General features: G+C 35.3%; 1 protein-coding gene across 15 annotated transcripts in view; it reads right to left on the bottom strand.

Moving 5' to 3' along the window:
* Positions 1-15,762: 15,762 nt before the first annotated feature.
* The window catches only part of LOC18430013 (uncharacterized), a 65,318-nt gene continuing 57,186 nt past the window's right edge, over positions 15,763-23,894 (bottom strand). For 7 of the 15 annotated variants that reach the window (XM_088870931.1, XM_088870933.1, XM_088870932.1 and 4 more), the window contains 2 exons: positions 16,676-16,847; positions 15,763-15,947 (listed from right to left, as the gene is read on the bottom strand). In XM_088870931.1, coding sequence (XP_088727057.1) covers positions 15,913-15,947; positions 16,676-16,847 — 207 coding nt within the window. In that variant the 3' untranslated portion in view covers positions 15,763-15,912. Of the gene's footprint in view, positions 15,948-16,394; positions 16,848-20,050; positions 20,310-23,894 lie in introns of those variants that run through there. The other 8 variants (XM_088870940.1, XM_088870938.1, XM_088870934.1 and 5 more) reach the window with 3 other exon arrangements.

Raw genomic sequence — 23,894 nt, 5'->3', positions numbered from 1 at the left:
TTAATATGAATCTGGCTGGTACTGAATTTACATGGACTAATAACTCGAACACCAAACCTCTTTTTATCCAGAATTAATAGGTTTTTAATTGATAAACTTTGGGACTCCGCCTTCCCAAAAGCCTTTGTTAAAGCACTCCCATATATCTCATCGGATCATGTGCCCCTATTACTTGGTCTCTTTGGAGGCTCTTTTGGCCCCCCACAGTTCTGATTTGAGCATATGTGGTTGCAGAATCACTCCCTCAGAACTGAAGTTATGTCAGTATGGCAAAATACGATTATCCAAGGTTGGTAGGTGATATATCTTGGCTTAGAAAAATCAAGTCCTTAAATATAGACTTAAAGATTGAGCAAAGAGGAATTTCGATCATGTCTCAGCCCGAGTGAACCAATCTGAGAGAATGTTGAATGTTTTGAACCTAGAACAGTCTCAAGGGGATCTTTCTTTGGACCAAAAGTCCAAGAGAGATTTAATCAAGAATAAGTTGAATGATAACTTGAGGGCCCAAGAAATTTACTGGTTTCAGAGATCCTGTTCCAGATGGATTAAAGATGGTGATAACAACCCCAAATACTTTCATGTTATTACCAACTCTAAAAGGAGATCTAATAATTTGGAAGTTATTAGTATCCCTGGAGTTTTGGAGGGCTATCGGGATGGTAAAAAAAATTATATTGTCAACTTCTTCAAGAATGCCTTCTCTTCGCAACCCATATTACTTTTCTCCATTGAAGATCCCTCTTTCAGGCAACTAGACCTCGCTTTCGTGAACCAATTGGAACACCCTTTCCAGCTAGATGAAATTAAGGAGGCCTTATTCTCCCAACCCAAGGATAAGGCTCTCGATCCTAATGGTGGCTTTCTTCCAAGAATTATGGGATATTATTAAAGATGACTTGAAGTCTTTCTTTGAGGAATTATATTTTGATGCTACAGTTAACAAGGCCCTTAATTCCACCTCCATGGGCCTAGTTCCTAAAAAGCAGCATATGGAGAGGACATCAGGCCTGTTAACTTATTGAATTATATCTATAAAATCCTAGCGAAGGTCCCTACGCACAGATTGAAGGCAGTCATCTCTAAAGTTGTACAAGGACTCCAATCAACCTTTATCAAATGAAGGCAAATTACTGATGGTATCTTGATAACACAGGAAGTGATCCATGATATCAAAAGTTTGGGGAATTATGGTATCTTGTGTAAACTGGACTTTGAGAAGGCCTACGTTCGTGTAGAATGGGATTATTTGGACGACATAGTGAGACTTATAGGCTTTGGGAATATGTGGAGAAGATGGATCAAGGGTGTCAGGTCTCAGCCCACTTCTTCGTGTAGATCAACGGCAAGGCTTCTGGCTATTTCAGGGCTACTAGATGCTTGAGACAAGGGGACCCCAGTCTCTGTTCTTGTTTACTCTAGTTGGGGAATTTTTTAGTGCAATGACGAGGTCTGCAATAAAGGCCAATGTTATCAACGACCTTAAAGTTCACGGTTATGATAAGCCAATATCACATCGACAATATGTTGATGACACACTGCTTCTCACCAGTGCCTCCCTTGAGCAGGTTCAACATGTTTGGTTGTTTCTTAGATGCTAAGAACTGATCTTGGGAGCAAGATTAATCTCTCCAAGTCCAAAATAATCGAGATCAATTGTGATGAAGAGGGGCTGAGTATTTGGGCATAATGGCTCCGATGTGGATGTAGACACCCCAGTCTTGACTGAAGAAGTTATGAATAGGTTGAAATGCCTTAGGCAGACCACTCGGATATTGTAAATCATTCATTCCACCAGAACCCCTTCTCCATAAACCTAGCCTCCACCAAATCCTTAATGCTCCAGTGGGACCAAAGGCGTCAGGAGGTAAAATAAAGCGAGACAAACTCAGAACGACCTGACCATGAAGCATTTCAACTGGAAAGGACCCGATGTTAGCTCAATGGGCACCAAAGCCCTACCAAAAATCCAATGGCAGAATACTAAAGTCATCCTAGCCATTCACAAGGGCGACCTGAAAGACCAGAAGTCTGACGTCATTCCATCAGTGCCAGTCCAAATAGCGCCAAGCCCCGGGCCTCCCTTTTTGAGCTACAGTAACCCGAAGCCTGGCAGCAGTGTCAATGCCGTCAGCTCCATTTCAATTAACACCAGGTCCTGAGACCTCCACTAGGCAGGAAACAGCTTGGCTGACATGACTGAGATGACAGGCTGACATATCAGTCTGTATGCGTCGACATGGAAGGCCCGTATTGACATTTCAGACGTCGATAAGGCTCAAGGTTGTTGAATTTCCATTCGTTGATGATCAGACAAAGGTACAACCAAGATGGCGTGCAAGTCGGTATCTGGCGGTAGTCCAAATGCCATCGACGCCATTCAGAATAGCTTCAAGCTATGATTGGTCCATCTGAATCGGATCAGAGTCATCAGAACACGACATGTGTCCAGAACAATATTTGAAGGCAGTCGAAATACCGCTAGTGCCATTGCTAATGGCGCCAGATTATAACAGGTCGTACCAAAGCCGCATTAATGAGCAATTAATAATTGTTGACCATCATTAATGCAACATTAATGACATGGTATCATTCCAACTAACGTCAACACTAATCCAAGTGTCGCCATAGTTCTAATGGCCAAAAAGTCACACAAAACCGACCTATAGGCTGTCATGGGTCAATTTTGCTTATAATAGCTCATTTTACCTCATGCAAAAGGTCCAAGATCATGATAATTTTTTAGCCTAAGCTATGCCCAAATTTATTGAGTATTAGTCTAAGCCCAAACCCCCCTTGATCTTGAGCTCAAGCTTGAGGTTATGAGAAAAGCCTCAAGGTGAGCCCACTTGAGCAACCCCCATTCTACTAACCTCTTCAATCCAATACCAAAACTACTAACCCCTTTAAGCTGCATTACAAACCGAAGCCGGTCCAGATAATCAGACCTTCCGAACCCTCTTCTTCCCATTTTTACTTGCCACATTAAAAAACAGAGAAAGTTTCGGATTGATTGTGCAACCATATGATCTGAATCAGCATCGACTTTGGGGGCCGGGCCTGGAGGCTCGTCTTAAATGTTGTTTTCTTTCTTTTTTCATTGGTTTTTCTAGCATTTACTTTTATTGTTGTGGCTTTCTTTTTTCCTTCTTTTATTTCATGATTTAGCTGCTATTTTCTTTTTCTTTTGATTATTGCATTTATTTATCTTTTAGCTATTGTTACATGTGTTTGTCCCTATTTTCCCCTATCTATGGTCTTACTTACATACCATTGCTTTCTCATTTAATGTTGTATTTAATATGTATAGTTAGGAACATTTAATCATCTCTTTCCTCTTTTCATCTTCTCATTGCATGATCATTTTTTTTTTGTGTTAATTTACATTTATTCTTTTTATTTTTTTGCATCTATTTCTCTTCTTCATTTCTTTCTTTAATAGAATAGATCTTCTTTTCTCAATCAACCCCCCACTTCTCATTTTTTTCATTTAGTCATCCTTCTCTTCTTAGTAGTATTTATTTATTGATAGGTTTAATGTGGTTTTTTCTTTTTTTTTTAATTCTTTTGATAATGTAGATGTCTCTCTCTCCCCCCTTTTCCTCTTCATTAAGTGGTGATTCTCTATCTTTTTATAATAAATATTCTTCTTGGTTTGTTACACTTATGTATCTTCTTTATTTTCCCCATTTGATAGTATAAATTCTCTATTCTCACCCCAATCTTTCATCTCTTTTATTGTATAGTTGTTTCCTTTCTTTTCTTGTTGTAGTTATTTCTTTTAAGTTGTGTGTTCCTATTTTCCCATCTTACTCATTTAATAATGAAGATCTCCCACATTCCTAATTTCTCTATCTAGTGCTTATTTGTTTTCCTTTGTTATGCTTTTTCCATCTTACTTAGGGGTATTTACTTTAATCTATTTTCTTTCCCCCTATTTTGTTGTTTAAATCTCATCTCATTCATCCCAATCACTCCCCATTCTCTCTTATATTTGCTTTATTTCATTCTCTTATATTTTGTTCAATAGTTTAGTCTCTCTTATTCTTTTCTTGTTGCATTTACTTGTCATATCTTTTATTAGTAACTTGTATTTATCTATTCCTCTCTCCCCTTTTCAATGTGTCATTCGCTATTTCTCTCCGTCTCATTCATTTTAGCACTTTTTCAAACGTTATTTCCTCCTATCTCTTTCTTGTATTTAGTTTTACTACTTTCATTGCATGTTATTTACTAACATTAGTTTTCTTGCCATTTTATCTCATTTTATTCTGTTCCATGTTGTATTATTATCTCTATTCTCATCTTATATTTATATCTCTTTGCCTCATTGAGGAGACCTCTTCTCCTTCTTTCTTCATAATCATTCTTGCATCTCCACAATCCCGTCTTTCTCTCCCTCTCTCTCTTCCATTTTATGCTATGCATGTTTAGTATAGATAATAGTTTATACGTAGTTATCTCCATGTTTTTTACTTTCTTGTTCTTCTTACATTTTGTAGTTAGGTTCTTCACCCCTGTTTATTTGTATTTTCCTAGCTTAATTACTTATTTGTGGTTTTTTTTCCTTGTTATATTTCTAAACCTATTTTCCGAACATCTTTTTTTATCTCAACCCTTCTTCGAACTGTGCGTTTTGATGGTTGAAATTAAATCAAAACATATGGACAAAAGGTTAAATAGTTCATCTCTTAGATTCTCTCTTAAGTTTCATATAGCATATTCATTGCCAACAAGTTCAAAAGTGCACTATAAAGCCAGTTGCCCGACCTCTCCTTGTGATTCCTCATGTCGGGTGCCAATTGGGCTAGATTGACCACATGGTACTAAGTCTATAATAGCCTAAGGTCTAGGTTGAATATATTTAGACTACAGTTAGCAAGTCTCCATTCAAAACAATTTTTTCTTTTTTTTAAAAAAAAATCCAAGGTTTTTTGAAATCTGTTAAAAGCTTTGAATTTTCAAAAGATCTTGAAAAAAATTATATATTTTTCTAATGGAACCGATATAAATCCGTATTTTATCTTTTTTTAAAAAAAAAAAACTTAAAAAAAAACTTCTTCCCTATAATTGTATTTATTCATTAACTTAATGTTATTGAATTTTAGTTAAAAAATAAGCACATCAACAATGGAGTAAATTAAGAATCTTGATTTTTACAAAAAATTTCATAAAAAATTCCACTAATAAGATCCCTTTAAAAAGAGTTAAGAAGAATACAAGTAATATATTCTCCAAAAAAATAAAAAATAAAAACTGTTGGGTTTATGTGGCTTTCAAAGGCCTTATGAGTGTGTATCGAAATACTTTTATTACAGTGAAACATAAACTCAGTGGGAGTGTGGTCCCTCGAGGACCATACTAAGCGATGATGTTTGCTTATACCGGATTGTGCTTCTCGATCTAGGCCAGTTGGTTAGAAAAATTAATCGAGAAGGGTTTTGGGTTAGCCCTTGATGAGGTCAGAGCTTATGCCTAGATGAGTGAGCCAAGGGACTGTGTGACACTTGTGTGTGATGGTAGGCCTGATGAGATGGGGGCCAAATCGTTATCAATGTTCCATTACACGGTATGCATATCGATAGATCGTTCGGAAATGCCAGATATCCACCTTTGGGTAAAGCGTATGCATGTGCGAGAGATACCCCTATACGTCATAGAGCTGTGGTCGCATCAGGTCGTGGTGACTTTTACTCGTCTCTAGGGGAGGACCTGTAATCTACAGACTAGGATTGCGACTCCTTAATTCATCGGCCTGACTTTGGTGACCCACTAATGAGCCCCTGCGTGGACCGTGGGTCATGGGAAAAACTGGGTCGGTTCAATAAAGCTAGTGTGGTTCATAGTCTACAGTTGAAGGTGGAGTACCCCATAATTACAGATTGAATTCCTAAAACTATATGGATCTTTTTCCCATTATATTAATTTAATTGTGTTCATTTTATTATTGAAATTATTTTAGTTTTATTATTTGAATTTTTATGAATCTCTTAATATTTTATTGATGATTTTTGGACTTATAAAAATGCAGTTATTGATTTTACAAGATTGTAAAAATTCATATATTAAATTGTTTATAAAATTCCATGGGGGGCCCAAAGTGCACATGGGCCTACCATGTGGCATGTGGGTAGGGGCCCACATGTGCCACAAAGGGGTGGCACACCCCACCCTTTGGATTCCCTTTATTTTCCTTGTATTCAAGACTTTAAGTTATGGTAACTTTGATTTGTGACATGTGGTCAAATCTTGGAAGGGAAATATTGACCATAGCTTTATTTGTCTTATAGCAAGTTTGCTTTAACGGGATATGATCAATTTTAATAGATAGTAAATATTGACCTTATTTGGTAGTATTGATTTGCTTGATAATATTTGACATATCCTTATGGAATATGTGAGATGGATTATGCAATTTTATGGAATGCATGATATTTATTTTATTTAAATATATTGATGGGAAAATAGTTTAAGGAAAGGGGGATAATGGTCCAAGCACCTTTCGTAATGTTGATGGTCCATCTATGGAATGGATGACTAAGATCTTTCACCCCACAAGTCACTTTGATCAACAGTCTAGATTCAATCTCATGAAGAGGCAAACTATGGAAAAACCCTAAAAAACCTTAAACCTAAATATTCACCATAGATAGGGGTGCTCTGTCCCCATCTCTACACAACCCTTCTCTCTCTCTCCCCTAATCTCTTTCTCCTAGAGGGACATGCCCCACTTTCTCTCTCTCTCCTCTCTATACCTAAAAATAAACTAAGGGTTAAAAAATTAGAGCGAAGCTTAAGTTAGTTTTGGGGGTTAAGGTTTAGTGGATATTTTAATGGCGGTTACAGAGTTCGGCCAAAAATTTGCTATTCCGGTTCGAGATTTAAGCTGGACCACAGATCCCATGCCATTGGATGTGGTGACTCAATATGGGGTGTGAAAAGCCCAATTGAGGTAATCTCTGGTATCTTTCTTTTATTTGTTTGTTCTTTTATTTTATATTCTCAAGTACAATATTAGGTTGTATGAATGACATCAAGTAGTTGAAGTTTATTTTATTGATGTGCTATTTAGTTTTGGAATATCTATTGTTTGTAATAAGACCATCTGTGAGTAATCTTATTGCCAAAACATAAGGGGTGATTATTATTAAAAAAAAAGAAAAATTGTATTTTCCGGCAAATGATCACATATGTCTTTCTTTCATTGGTATCAGAGCTAGTTTTACTTGATTGCCATTAGGAGTTTTTTCTTATTTTTGTTGGAGAATAGAAATATATAGTTGGTCGTACCTTCATCTCAGAGATCCTAAAAACTGAAAGGTTTGATGGGACAAATTTTGTTTCATAGAAAAGAAAAATCAAATTTATGCTTTATGAGGAAAACTTGCTTAAGGTACTCTTTGAGGACCGACCTCGTCATCCAATTGACGACTCATCTCAAAGTCATTAAAGATGAGTACACCAATTGGAAGAGGTGGAATTTGAGATGCAAACACATTCTTTTATTTGCCATGACCGACTCATATGCTTTTGAGTATGAGTCAATCTATACTGCAAGTGAGATTTATGATAAACTTGAGAGAGAGTATGGCGAACCCTCTCTTATGAAGCAAACCATGGCTATGAGGAGGTATAATGAATTAAAGATGGCAGAATGTATCAAGTTTACAGATCATGTGCACGTGTTTTGTGTGCTAGTCAGAGAGCTAGAAGACATAAGCATGAAACCTAATGAACCTATGCAAGTGATTCATCTTATGAATTTACTTCCTAATTCATGGGAGACATTCATATCTTCTATCTCAGCCAGAAGGAAAGCACCAAAACTGGAGGAGCTCATCGCTATAATCAAAGCAGAAGACGAGAGGAAAAATTCAAGGCAACTACTGACAACAACTTCAAGGGAAACCGTGCATATGGTAAAATCTCCATTTTCTTTTAAAGTTAAGAAGGAAAAGGGAAGAAATAATTTTGGAAAGAAAAAAGATTTCAAAAGGAGAGATTTTGGAAATAATGGAGCAAAGCGAGAGACTCGAACTTGCTTTATTTGCAAGAAGGTGGGCCACATAACCAATAGTTGACGGTTTAGCAAATCTGGAGGGACCAACAAAGAATTGGCATGTGCAGTTTTTGAGTCTATGCTGCCTGACCCAAAGGAGCCTCTTGGTGTTTTGACTTGGGTGCTACGGCCCATGTCACAAATACCAAAGATGATTTTCGTTCTTTCACTCCCATGGGGCCAAGACAACAACATATTTACATAAGAGGAAATCAAAAGACTGATGTTCTTGGAGTTGGAGATTTTGCGTTAAAACTGAAGAGTGGGAGCACCTTGATCCTAAATCAAGCACTTTATACTCCTGATATGAGAAAGTGCTTGGTTTCTATTCTTAAGATGTATATGGCTGGATTCATAACCACTTTCATTAGGGAGAAATTGATGGTAAAAAAGGGGAAAGACGGGATCATGACTAGACGACTTGTAGATGGGTTATTTACTATTGAAATAAAAGAGAATATTACTTATGTCTCGTCCCCAAATGAATTGGATGCTACTCTATGGCATATGAGGTTAGGACACATTAATATCAAACGAATGGAAAGATTAAAAAGTGATGGGATTCTTTAAAATTATAAGGGAGATTTATCGAAAGTGTGTGAGCCTTGTGTACAAGGAAAGTTAATAAGAAAAACTGTCACCAGGGCAAAAAGAGCTACTAGCGTATTAGAAATCATTCATATTGACATATGTGGACCTATAAATGTAACCACCAAAAGTAGAAAAAGATATTTTATCTCTTTTATAGATGATCACTCGCGATATGGCCATGTGTTCCTTATTCATACAAAACCAAAAGCCCTAGAAAAATTTAAAGAATGTAAGGCTCAAGTAGATAACTAAACCAACCTGAAAATTAAGATCCTTAAAACCGATAGCAGGGGGGAATACTCATCTGACCTTTTCAAAGAATTGTGCATTGAAATGAGATTATCCATCAGTACACCATGCTTATATTCCTGAACAAAATAGTGTAGCTGAGAGAAGGATTATGGCCTTAGTGGAAATAGTAAGGAGTATGATGGAGCATGTAAATCTCTCATTGGAGTTTTGTGGAGAAGTCGTATTAGCGACATGTTATGTCCTTAACCAAACTCTCACAAAATCTGTCCCACTTACTCCTTACGAAATTTTCACAGGTCGTACTCCCTCCCTTGAACACTTGAAAGTTTGGAGTTGCTCAGCCCATGTCCTTATCCCACATCAAAATAGAACCAAATTGCAACCTAAAACTGTCAAATCCATTTTCATTAGTTACCCAGATCATGGTAAGGGGTATCGATTCTACAACCTTGAAACATGTACGGTTATCGAAAGCCGTGATACTCACTTCTTCAAGGAAGAGTTCCTTGAAGCAAGGGTAAGTAGAAAACAAGCCAACTTTTATGAGGAGGCAAAAAACAAGGTTGCAGTTCGAGACCCTGAACCTGAAACTTCTAAACCAACCCAACATGTTCCTGAACTCCTTAAAGAAAGTGAACATTCACCTGAACCAAGACGAAGTAACCGAGTTAGTAGACCACTTCTTTACCTAGAACATTTGGTCTACCTTGAAGAACATTTTGATAAGGTTGGGGAAATATCCAGATTCAGAACCTAGAACTCACCGTGAAGCCTTGACCTGTCCTGAAAGGGAATACTAGGTAGAAGCAATAAAAGAAGATTATGCTTCCATTAACCAAAACCATATATGGGAATTAGTACCTCTACCTCATAATTGTCAGGCCATTGGTAGAAAAAGTTGAACTCTGAAGGGAGAATAGAAAACTACAAAGCTAGGTTGGTTGCAAAGATTTTCACCCAAAAAGAAGGGATAGATTATGAAGAAATTTTTTCCCTTATTGCCAAATTTCCATCCATTCGAATCCTTTTAGCTATAGCTGCCCATTTTGACTTTGAGGTTCATCAAATGGATGTCAAAACAGCCTTTCTAAATGGGGATTTAGAAGAAAAAATTTATCCAACCTGAGGGATTTGAGGTAAAAAGGAAAGAGAACCTAGTATGCAAACTTAATAAATCCCTTTATGGCCTAAAACAAACATCGCTACAGTGGTATATAAAATTCTAGGAGACCCTTGCTCTTGCAGGGTTCTCCACAAATAATGAGGATTATTGCATATATCAAAAGGTCAGTGGGAGTGATGTGGTATTTATATCGTTTATGTGGATGATATGATAATTGTTAGTAGTTCAATTTCTCTAGTATTAGAGACGAAAATTTCCTTGTATAACACTTTGATATGAATGATCTTGGAGAAGCTACATATATGTTGGGCATCAAGATAATAAGAAACAAGAGAGATAAGACTATCCAACTTTCTCAGGCAACCTACTGTAAGAGGATTCTGGAAAATGTTGATATGAGTATGTGTAAGCCCATGTCTATCCCAATTGACAAAAAGACGAAGCTTCGTAATAAGATGTGTCCTACCGAAGACATGGATATAAGAGTCATGGAGAGAGTGCCATACAGGAGCGTAGTTAGATCCCTTATGTATGACATGATGGGAACAATGCCTGACTTATCATTTGTCATGAGTCTAATGAGCTGTTTCTAAAGTAATCCAAAAGATGAGTATTGGAAAGCTGTAAAAAGAATTATCAGATATTTAAAGGGGACTATGAAGTATGCGCTCACATATAAAGGGGAAACTGAAATAGCAATAGAGAGATATTCAAATGCAAGCTATCTCGCGGATCCAGATATTGCGAAGTCTACATCTAGGTATGTGTTTATGCTTGGAGGGGGTGCGGTTTCTTGGAAGTCAAAGAAACAAGATATTGTGACCTTGTCGACAATGGAATCCGAGTATGTAGCATGCTGTATAGCGGCCAAGGAGACCGTGTGGATTAAGAAGTTTCTTTATCAACTTAATTTTCATCCTGTACGTTGTGAGGCAGTGTGAATTTTCTACGACAATACTGCGGCTATTTGCGTCTTTAAGGAGCCTCGATTTCACAAGAACTACAAGCATATTAAGTCTTATTTTTATCACTTGAGAAATGATGTGAGATTGAAAGAGATCGAGATCAGCTACATACCTACAGATTTGATGATTGTAGGCGCTCTGACTAAGGGAGTTATCCCTAATGTTTTTGTAAGACATGTGAGAGAGATGGAGATGAGAGAAAGTGAGAAAGAGATAATATAAAGCCTTTAAAGGCCAAGTGGGAGTTGGATTTATGTGGCCTTTCAAGACCTTATGAGTGTGTATTGAAATACTTTTATTATAGTGAAACATAAACTCAGTGGGAGTGTGGTCGCTCGAGGACCATACTAAGCAATGATGTTTGCTTATACCGGACTGTGCTTCTCAATCTAGGCCAATCGGCTGGAAAACCCAAGGTACCTGGGCATAAAGAATTAACCGAGGAGGGTTTCGGGTTAGCCCTTGATGAGGTCGAAGCTTATGCCTAGATGAGTGAGCCGAGGGACTGTGTGAATGTGATGGTAAGCCTACTGAGACGGGGGCCAAAACCTCATCCATGTTCCATCACATGACATGCATATCGATAGATCGTTTGGAAAAGCCAGATATCCATCTTTGGGTGAAGCGTATGCATGTGCGTGAGATACCTGTATGTGCCATAGAGCTATAGTCACATCAGGTTATGGTGACATTGACTCGTCTCTAAGGGAGGACCTGTAATCCACAAACTAGGATTACAATCCCTTGATTCATCCGCCCGACTTTGGTGACCCGCTAATGAGCCTCTACTTGGATTGTTGGTCATGGGAAACACTGGGTCAGTTCAATAAGGCTAGTGTGGTTTGTAGTCCACAGTTGAAGGTGGAGTACCCCATAATTAGAGATTGAATTCCTAAAACCATATGGATCATTTTCCCATCATATTAATTTAAATGTGTTCATTTAATTATTGAAATGATTTTAGTTTTATTAGTTGAATTTTTATGAATCTTTCAATATTTTATTTATGATTTTTGGACTAATAAAAATACAGTTATTGATTTTCCAAGATTGTAAAAATTCATATATTAAATTGTTTAATTTTAAAATTGTTTATAAAATTCCATGGGGGGCCCAAAGTGCACATGGCCCCACCATGTGGCATGTGGGTAGGGGCCCACATGTGCCACAAAGGGGTGGCACACCCCACCCTTTGGATTCTCTTTATTTTCTTTGTATTCAAGACTTTAAGTTATGGTAACTTTGATTTGTGACATGTGGTCAAATCTTGGACGGGAAATATTGACCATAGCTTTATTTGTTTTATAGCAAGTTTGCTTTAAAGGGATATGATCAATTTTAATAGATAGTAAATATTGACCTTATTTGGTAGTATTGATTTGCTTGATAATATTTGACTTATCCTTATGGAATATGTGAGATGGATCATGCAATTTTATAGAATGCATGATATTTATTTTATTTAAATATATTGATGGAAAAATAGTTTAAGGAAAGGGGGATAATGGTCCAAGCACCTTCCATAATGTTGATGGTCTATCTATGGAATGGATGACTAAGATCTCTCACCCCACAAGTCACCTTGATCAACAGTTTGGATTCAATCTCATGAAGAGGCAAACTATGGGAAAACCCTAAGAAACCCTAAACCTAAATAATCACTATAAATAGGGGTGCTCTGTCCCCATCTCTACACAACCTCTCTCTCTCTCCCCTAATCTCTCTCTTCTAGAGGGGCACACCCCACTCTCTCTCCTCCATATTTCTTTCTCTAACTTCCGCTCTCCAAAACCCTAGGTAGTACTCTCTCTCTCTCTCCTCTCTAGACCTAAGAAGAAACTAAGGGTTGAAAAAATTAGAGGGAAGCATAAGTTAGTTTTAGAGGGTTAGAAAAATTAGAAGGAAGCCTAAGTTAGTTTTGGGGGTTAAGGTTTAGTAGAGATTTTAAGGGTAGTTACATAGTTTCGCCAAAAAATCAGCTATCCCGGTTCGAGATTGAAGCTAGACCACAGATTCCGCGCCATTAGATGTAGTGACTCGATGTGGGGTGTAAATAGCCCGGTTGAGGTAATCTCCGGCATCTTTTCTTTCATTTGTTTGTTCTTTTAGTTTATATTCTCAAGCACAGTATTAGGTTGTATGAATGACATCAAGTAGTTGAGGTTTATTTTATTGATGTGTTTATTTTTGGAATATCTATTGTTTGTAATAAGACCATCTATGAGTGATCTTATTGCTAAAAACATAAGGGATAATTATTATTAAAAAAAAATTGTATTTCCCGACAAATAAGATCACATAGGTCTTTCTTTCAAGTAATATATTCTCCAGAAAAAAAAGATATCAAAACAATTGTATAACTCAAAATAATAGGCCGAGTTAGAAGAAGAGTAACCTAATGAAAAACATTTTTTATTTTTTAAACCCAGAGCATCCTTATAAAGAATACAAGAGAGATTCAATGATACTAAAGATTTAGGCCACAAAGAATTAAGTATGAGATTCAAAATTGTTTAAGTGTTTTATTGCTTTCTTTATGGATATAGAAGTTTGATTAATTTCATATTTTTATTTTATAGTTTTTAATTCCATTGGTGTATATAACAACGCATTTTGGATGGACCACTAATTTACATATTTGGATCTTTGTGTTTTGTTTTTAGTTAACTGCAATCTTAGAGTGTGGTTCTTTTTTAAAAAAAAAACAATAATCATATACATTGGTTTATATTTCTTGTTATTTACTAATTTAGTTCTTGTGTTTAATATTATTGTTGCTGTTTCATTTTATGCTCCCAATAAATTGTGATGTTTTGTGTTGTGACACTAGAGTAAGCATTCTTGTTGGATTTATTGAAAGTTTAGGCAATTAATTGTCAAGGACAACTCTATGGCTATGAAATTATTCTTTAGTGGCTTTAATATATCGATACAATGATTGCAAATCATAATTTTATATTACGTCCTTTTTACCTATCCGATTTTTTCACTCCATGTTTTTGAGCTAAATCCAAAATATTAATGATTCAATAAGTTACCCTAATTTTTCGGCTATCTGTATATTTTACCGGATTAATAAAATCGATTTAGTACCGATGTTTTGGTTCGCCAATATATTACTATTTTCCAACTTGCTAACTATGATCCGGACCAAGTGGATGAGATCCAACATGGACTTACTAGGATTGCCTCTACATGTGTCTATAGTTAAATGGAGTATTATTCAAAAAAGTGGACAAAAATATATTAAGAGATGAATTTAAGATTAGTTACGTCCAAGTGACTTTAGATGATAATGGGGTTGGGGTCGTAGTGGTAGCACCACTTGTGCCTTGGTTAAGGTCTAGGCTTCCATTTTCACCTAAGGCATTTAAAAACCACTAACAATTTCAAAAATGGATAGGAGCTTGTCATCCCCACTGAATTACCCCTAAAAAAAAAGTGACCTAGCTTGTCGAATGCAAAGAAATAATATGAATGATTTCGAGGCAAAGTTTGGAATAGTACTCTTGAAGTTCGAAATCCTTTTTTTTTTTTTTTTCCAAATCTATGACTGTGATGGTCAAAATTATCAACCTATAAATATTTGTGTTAAAAAATACATCTCTAATATAACATATACTAGCGAATTACATGCCTGGCATGTAAAAATGATTGGTAGAAGATTGGCCAAATATTCAATGACCAAAAAAATCTATTAGGAGATCTATTAGGCAACGATAGGTTTTAGATAGCAAAAAGTACAAAAATTACTTTTCTTAATTATTATTTGTTACAAAGTTTTTAAAACCAGCCATATAATTTTTATTGTTTTTGTCTTAGAAAAATACTTTAATATGATACGAATTTTGTTTTGTTTATCAAAAAGAAAAGTGTGGCTTATAAGGGTTGAATGAAAACTTTACAAATTTAAACCTATATGATAAAAATAGTTGAAAAACTACTCTTATGGGAAATAAAACTTGAAAATCCTTAAGAAATATATTAATGTGCCAAGGAAAAATTCATAAATTAAAAATATGAAGATTTTAAACTAATTTTTTATTTTAAAACTTATGATTTGATAGAAAAGCTGAAACATATGATAAAGTATAAGTAGAATGGAAATAGAAGATATAAATAATAAAAAACTTAACCATAAACTTTTTTTAAACCTAAAAGTACACACTTCAAATTTTTAATTTTCAAAAATTGAAAGAAATAATAAAATTTGTGTCCAAATTTTCATATTTCCTATATTTATATTTTATATAACATATTTTTTTAGTATTTATTTAATTGGTAATAAAAAATAAAGAAGTAAAAATTCTTTCAAAGACTAAAAAAATTTAAATTCACAATTCAGAATTTAAATATTACAAACTGGTTTGGTATTTTTAATTATTTGTTAGTTTTCATAAACTAACCAAAAATAAATAATAAAATTAAAAAAAGGTGATTCATAATTCAGAATTTAAATACTACAAACTGGTTTGGTATTTTTAAGTATTTGTTAGGCACTCATAATTTTTTATGAAAATTTTGAAATTCATAAAAATGAAAAATACCTACAACAAAAAAAGAAAAAAGGTACCCAATCACAGTCGTTGTTGATGAAACATTAGTATTTATATAGTTTCTTCAAGTGAAAAGTACAAAATTTTTAGCAGTTCAAATTTTAAAAATGAATAACAAGTAAACTTTTTGGGACATGAAATTTATTAGCAACTATGAATTGTCATATCATGTACTCTAAAGAAAATATTCTCACAACATGATTGTAAACCAAAAAATTGCATAGAGCAGGTGATGGTGAAATTTAAATAAAATAACTACCTACATTCACGTGGCGAGGTTTTGCTAGTACAATCTCACTCTAAATCTCATTCTACTATGCACATGGAGTAGTAGCATTTCAAATTTTAATAAAAAATACAACTTATCTATGATCGTTGAGCTTTATAGATGGCAAGAGTACCTGCACAAAGTATTATAATTACAAAAATATTAACATAGAGAACAATAAAAAATTCATACAAAACAAGAAAATAAAGATAAAAATTAATACACAAGTATTTATATAATATAAAATATTAAAATAAGTAGAAAATATCAACCGAGGATATTAAAAGCAAAAGTTAAAAGCGAATGTAAATCTACTCTACATCTATGGGTGATAGGAGACAAATAATGAAATGCAAAGCTACTTGTCCCATGAGTTTCATATATTTATCAAAAAAAAATTATTTTATTTCTTTGGAGACAAACAAATATTTTAATTTTTTTTTTTTTTTCTCTTTGTGGGTATTCTCTCTCTGCACTTGTATTATTTTCAACTAATTCATTATATTTAATGGTATCATAAGATAAAATAATATGTCTTCTTTATTATATTTAATGGTATCATAAGATAAAATAATGTCACCTTTATCTAAAATTAAAAAGAACCCTTCACTTGGACCAATTTTCAATGATCTCTCTTCTTTATTTTTTCTCTTCTCACACGGTACTTCTCTCCCTTGAGTTTGTCTATCTCATTGATTTTCTTTCCATTTCTCTCTTTCTCTTGTTTCTCTCTCCTTCAAGCAGATTTGGTGTAGAGCGAGATTGATAGGGTGCTTGGGTTGTTGGAGTGAGACAAACAGAGAGAAGTCCCTAGATTTTACAGAGAGAGAAGTGATCTTAGAGATGGAATTTATAGTTCACATTTGTCGATATTAAGGGCCAGCTTTTGGGGGGCTGCATGAAAGTAGTTCCATTCTTTCCCTTTAATTTCTGCGACTTTCCAGCCATGACAGAGAACCAGTCCAGTCTGGTTATGGAGCTGTCCCATGTCCATCAAACCTTCTCTCTCCATCTCCATTAATCCATTGACGGCCTGCAAAAAAACAACAAACCTACCAACAATAAATCATGGGTTTTCAGTTTCAAGCAAGTAATGGCGACGGAATTGCCATTTCTGAGAGAAACAACGGCCCAAGATACTCAAAACCCAAAGCCAGAAGAACCGATCCTTCAAAAGAGGAAATGTCAATAGCTTAGACTTAGAAATCCAATTGAAATCACCAAGATCAGAGCACAATCGCTCTAGAGTTAATGAGGGAAAAGGGGAGGCTTTTTCAATGAACAAGAAGCATCTCTCTGAAGTTTCTCAGAGATCGCATTTGTATAAACATGATAATTGAAAAATAAAAAACCATTTCTTACATATGGAACTATTTGAGTATAAACTAAGCTTACCCGTGCAAGGGATTAATGCCACATCGATGATTATAGAGTCATTGGGGTGTAAGCTCCATAAAAGAAGCGAGGGAGTTAGGTTAGGTATAACAAGATCCGTATTCGGACCCGGGATTATATAAGTATTTTCTTTATTGGATCCAGACCCAAGATTATCCGCGTATTTCTTTTATTAGATCGAGACCCTACCTGTATGTCCAAAACGTTGACCCATAATTGGGGCCATTTCGGGTATACCGACTGGGCAACTTGAGTTTCTCTCTCCCTTCCTAAAGATGGAAAGGTATCTATCCACTAATTCTCTCTCTCTCTCTCCCTCAACTCTTAGATTCTTGTCGACATTTCTCTCCCCCTCTCTCTCTCTTCTCCTAACTATGATAAGAATCTTTCTCTCTCTTAAATATGATTCTCCCATATTAAAATAGGCGCATACTCTCACTCTCTTCCTCCTAAAATAGATGCATACTCATCTCTCAATATAGGAATGAGTCATACCATCTCCATAGAATTAGGGCCCTTTTTATTTTTATATACGTCGCCCCTTAACTCTGGCTTAATAATGTAGTGTAGATATATACACACATACTTACAAATACTCATGAGTAAGGTTTTCAAAATAAAAAGGTGAACGGCATCATCCATCCAAAAAATTGGGTCGGATTGGTAGTCCAGATCGGAGAATCGGCTTGATCTAACCTTAAAAATTTTCAAAAATCACTAAAAATATTGTTTTTTGAGTTTCCAAGGAGAAGGTGGTAGTGCATCATGCCTTTTCATTATTTTGCAAAAAGAAAATTGTTTCATGTGTTGGGGATTGCATTTGAGTCCCCCGAGGTATAAAACATACATCTTAAAGATGGATGCAAATGAATGGTTCATCTAAAAACAGTTGAAACTAACGATCCAAAGGTTTTATTCATAAAATATTGTTTATTTTTTATTTTTATTTTTAAAGTTATTCATAATCATGATATCCATGTTGGAGATTATATGCCCTTAAAATTGGGTAAAAAATTCCATGCCAAAAATAAATTTTAGAAGGGGAATTGTGTCCTTTGCAAAAATACGTGAAAATTGCGATGTCATTTCTTGTGTGAGTGTCTATTGATATTAATTATCTATACAAGTTTTGATATAGTACTTTTACAAAAAAATTGATACTCATTTTGTGATTTTTAGTGAAGAAACGAGGGAGAAAGTGATTTTTATGATCTCTCTCTCTCACTCATATTACACAATTTCCATCATTCTCTGAAACATTTTGTTGGATATGGTGATACCCAAAATCACCCATATAAGGAGATCCCATATTATATGAGATTAAGGTTGATGTTGATAAGTTTTTTAGAGGAAATAAAAATCCAACACGATTAGGACACTTGGGTATATATCTTGATTTTGAGATATATGTAACATCTATAGGAAGTTTCCTATTTAGTATGAAGTCCTAACTTTATATATATGGGATGAAAGATGAAAGACTATATGTGCCTTATTTGGGTCACCATATGGGAAATGTGGCTTCCTCTAAACAGAGAGGTAGGGCCTCCTCTGCATCAGGGCAAAGCCTCCCCTTTGAGAGAAGAGAGTTTCCTGTGGAGATAAACACCATGGATGTAGTTGAGAGGCTGGTTTCTTAAATAGAAGTGGTTCACATGAAGAGTTTAGGGTAGTTTCCCCTTTTAGTGAGAGAAAGTCTCAGTTGCTCTCAAATGACTCTCTGTTTAGTTGTGGAATAGAGATGAGTCACCTCTTGGACAATAATTTAGCTATAGAATAGAGATGATAGATTGATAGGTCGTGCCGATCAGAAGAGCGGGGTCTAGAAGGGTTTGCTCGACTGGGATTTATTGAGGGTTAGAGAGGTAATTTTATATCAAAAAATCTATGATGTAACTTTCATTGGTATAGTAGATTTCAATTTATCATACTCGTAGATGTAGCCCTCTTGGGGTAAACCATGTAAATCTGTGTTCTTGTGCCTTATGTGTTTCATGCTTTATTTATCGTGTTATGACTCATGCTCTCTCCTATTTTGTTTCTGCCTGGATAAGTACACGATCTTGGTGGGATCCAACTTTTGGGATTCCAGTATTTGCAACTAAGAGAGTCCTTAAATCTTAACAAGTGGTATCAGCAACCATGGATCAGTAAAAAGCTAGTATTTATGCATTCGGTTGAAGGAAAGTACATGATAAAGTATGCAAGTGTTTTATTTGAACTGAAGAAATATGACTGAAAGCACTATTTTCTAGCAAGAATGATGAAAGAATTTATTTGGCAAAAGATGAAGAATTTATAAAGCTATCCAATGGATGTTGGCATGGTGAGCAGGTGACTTGGATAAAAGAAGGTCTACTACTGTATATATATATTTTTTTGGGAGGTTGTGCAGTTAGTTGGTTATCGAGGTTGCAGCCTATGGTGGCTTTATCTTTTATAGAGGTTGAGTATATGTTACTTACTCATGCATCTAAAGAAACAATTTAGCTAAACAAGGTACTTGGTGAATTTCGAGTTGTGCAAGAAGGTATTCTTCTTTATTGTGATAACTAGTACACTGTTTCTATAGAGATAGTTAAATATTTTATCTTGTATTTAACTGAGTTGCAATCATGGATAAAAATGTTTTAAAATGGGAGAACACTTCAAATTTATGGCACATAAAGTATATCCAGATATATCATGTACAATCTTCAATGAACAAAACAAAATACTTGTATCACATTCTGGATAAAATTGGTGTATGACCCCATACATCACTATGAATAAGATGGAAAGGTGCAGTTGCTTTCTCTACTCGAGTCAGAGAAGGTAAACTACTGTTTTTATTCAATGAACAACTAATACATAGATTTATTAATAAAATTTAAAGCTAGTGCTTTATTGGGCAATGAACCAGAACGAAACAAAGTATCTAATTTATTTGTATTCGGATGACCAAGTCTCCGATGCCACATATGTAATTATTTATCAGAAACAAAAATAACAGAATTCGATGGAAAAAATAAATGAGCATCACGGTTTAGTTTTTCAAACTCTAAGGCAAACAAACGACCAATTCTATGCCCCTTTTCTTTCACTCTGCAGTGCGTAGGTCCTGTATTACACAACCATCACAAGAAAATTAAACACTGTAACCGTCATCGACAAGTTGTCCCACATATATTAGATTCGCAGGATTTTTTCAAGTGACATACCATAAATTTATCATGGCAATACCCAAGAAGAGGTCGCATATATACTGTCTCTTTCAAATGTTCACGAAGAATTGCATTACAAGCTTAAAGGAGATAAATGATGACAGGAAAGTGATGCAGCTTCTAATGAAGTTGCGCCCATAATATGAGATTATTCGAACCAATATTTTGAATCGCGAAACATTAGCCAATATGGATGCCATTATGGGTGACTTTATTCGTGTGAAGACAAGAATTACGACACAGGCCACCATTAAGGGAAAGAAGGATATAGAGTATGTCCTTGTGGCTCAGTGAGCTGGAGAAAAACCATCACAAAAGGGTTCATCTTTGCTGCAATGTTATGAATGTAAAGAGTATGGTCATATTGCATCCCATTGCAAGAAGAAATTTTTTTGTACTTACTGCAAACGTCTTGGGTATATTATCACAGAGTATCGCGATCGTTCTCAACGAAGCAACCAGGCATTAGATACACGGAAACCTTTTTACAAGGCATACCAAGTTGCTTATGATGCATCTAAGGGACTAATGGTAGAGACCCCCATCAAGTACTATTCATGACCCAAATATGACAGTGTCCCAGATATCAACTATATCAAATGATATTCGACAATTGGTACAAAACTCTGTGTCTACGGCTATCTCTTCTGCTTTCTATGCTATGAGTTTATCTAGTATGAACTCTCACCTATCCCCTAGTGTAAATCCCCTTTGGTTTATTGAATTGGGTGTCTCTAATCATATGACTGGAGTGCACACAAGTCCACAATCTACTAAACCATACCAAGGTCATGGTCAGATTATCACCGCAAATAGGGAGAAACTGAATATTATTGGTACTGATAATCTTTACAGTTTCTAGCAAGAAATCTAACCTTCCATGATATAACCAAACATATTAATGTTCAATATCATTTTATTCATGATGTGGTAGAAGATGAAAATAATTTATTGCAAAAATTTCATATTGATGACAATCCAACATATTTGTTGCTTAAGCCCATTGGGAAGGCAGAGTTCACTTGCTGCAGGACTTCCTCAAGGCTTGTGGTTACTTGATAATTAGTAACTGATGTGCAGAGGTTTCTTGGAGTGGACTAGTTAGAATGAAAACATGTCTTCAAGTGGGACAATATTGTACATGAAGCCCTTGTTTCCTATTTTTAGAGAACTTCACATATTTAATAACTACCTAGATTTCTCATATATATGATAATCCTATTTTATAGGAGTTGAAACCATATGGATATGGGAAAAGGTGGTACGCAATATTCTTGGGTAGTTTCCTTATTTTGAGGGTGTTGATGTATTCCTTATCCTTAAGAAGATCTTATGATTTAGATATGGAAATCAGGTGGATCGTAATGGGAGACAAAACATTTCTTAACTCCTATTAGATATAGGAAAACTATGGGAAATCGGCGACGTAATCAAAATAGGAGAAAGAATTATGTTGGGCTCTAATGGGTTACTCTTTATAAATAGAGTTTTGTAGAGAGAAAAATACACATGAAAAAAGTGAGATGCAAATAAGAGAGAGAAAATGGTTCATTTTTTTAGTATTTGGGTGGGTATTCTAGTGAGAAAAAGACCATGTTTTAGGGCTTTTGAGAGATAGAGAGAGAGAGAGAAAGAGAGAGAGAGAGAGAGAGAGAGAGAGAGAGAGAGAGAAAGAGAGAGAGATAGCTTGTATTCACTTGTATTCTCCATGCTTGCATAGTATTTTTTTATTAATGGAAAAGAACTTTGCTATCCTGTAGACGTAGGCAACTTGTCAAACTACATAAATTTTTGTGCCTTTATTCTTTTACTTTTCTGTGCTATTTTTCTTTCTCTTATTTTTGCCAAACCTTGGTTTTGATCCCCCAATTGATATCATAGCCAATAGTTCATTACAAAGCTAGAGTTTGTGCATTTGTTTAACGAAAAACACATGACAAAGTATGCGAATGTTTTATTGAAAGCACTGTTTACCCGCAATAAAGATAAAATAATTTGTTTGACAAAAGATGAAGAATTCATAAAGTTATCTAATGGATATATAATGGATGTTGGCATGGTGAGCAAGTGATTTTAATCAAGGTGGAGATTGTTAGATATGGTGTATCCAAAATCACACAGATAAGGAAATAACATATTATGTGGGATGCATTGATATTAATAAGTTTCCTAAAGAAAATAGGAATCAAATAAGATTAATACTCTTGTGTATATCTCCTGATTTTGAGATATATGTACCATTTATAGGAAGTTTCCTATTTAGTATGGAGTCCTAATCTTATATATTTGGGATGAAAGATTAAAGACTATGTGTGCCCTATTTTGGTCACGAAATGGGAAAGGTGACTTCCTCTAAAGAGAGGGAAAGGTAACTTCCTTTAAATCGAAAAGCAGAGCCTCCTCTGCATCATTGGCAAGGCCTCTCTTTTGAGAGAAGAGAGCTTTATGTGGAGAGAAACACTATGGATGTATCTCATGTAGATTGAGATGCTGATTTCTTGAAAAGAAGAATTTCCCATGAAGATTTTGGGTGGTTTCCTCTTTAAGTGAGAGAAAGTCTCAATTGCTATCAAGGGTCTCTTATTGGACAATGGTTTAGTTGTGGAATAGAGATGTGTCTCTTTCTGACGTGTGTATTTCATGCTTTATTGCTCGTATTATGGCTCGTGCTCTCTTCTATTTTGTTTCTAGTTGGATAAGTACACGATGTTGGTAGCATCCAACTTTTGGGATTCCCGTTTCGGCATCTAAGAGGATTCTTAAATCCTAACACATTTGATGAATCATGGCTAACTATTCTTAGGGTTCGTAGTGATATGCTCAGCGTTTTAAGACTTGGTCAAGGCCTTTCGGACTCGGCAGAGTAACTCAGCCTCGCCCTATGAGCGATGAAAGTTTTAGAAGTAGGTTGTACATCATGTTTTTTATTTAACTATATTAATGCCTCAAATATAAACCACATGTGTTGGAATACCCTTCCAGTTAGTCTTAACATATAAAGTTCAACCTTGACGAGGTTCGAATCCCCTAGTGGACCTCAATGGAGGGAAGAAACTAATAGGAGAAGAGGCTCTTTCTTTGTAATTTTAGGTCTCAAAAGATTCAAAGACGATGAAAAAAAGCTCGGCAAGTTTGTGAAAACTCATGTCTCCAAGTTCTTGAGGATGGACATGGTCTCGTTGCTCAATAAGTTTGAATGGAAGGACGACACACTTCTCTTGAGGATAAAAATAAGTTAGAGTCAAAATAAAGTATTATATACTATAAGACTTTTTATTTTGAAACAAGGCAGTGTCAAGCATTTTTAGCCATTGGATGTGAAATCCAATAGATGCAAGTGGATGTGAAATCCAATAAATGAAAGATCTCAAAAGATTCAAAGACGATGAAAAAAAGCTCGGCAAGTTTGTGAAAACTCATGTCTTCAAGTTCTTGAGGATGGACATGATCTCGTTGCTCAATAAGCTTGAATTGGAAGGACG

Source organism: Amborella trichopoda, chromosome 6 (genome assembly GCF_054954075.1).
Source record: "Amborella trichopoda isolate Santa Cruz 75 chromosome 6, AtrichopodaSantaCruz75HAP2 v2.0, whole genome shotgun sequence".
Lineage (NCBI taxonomy): Eukaryota > Viridiplantae > Streptophyta > Magnoliopsida > Amborellales > Amborellaceae > Amborella > Amborella trichopoda.
The sequence above is the reverse complement of the archived record's forward strand: the minus strand, read 5'-3'. Positions and strand labels throughout refer to the sequence as shown.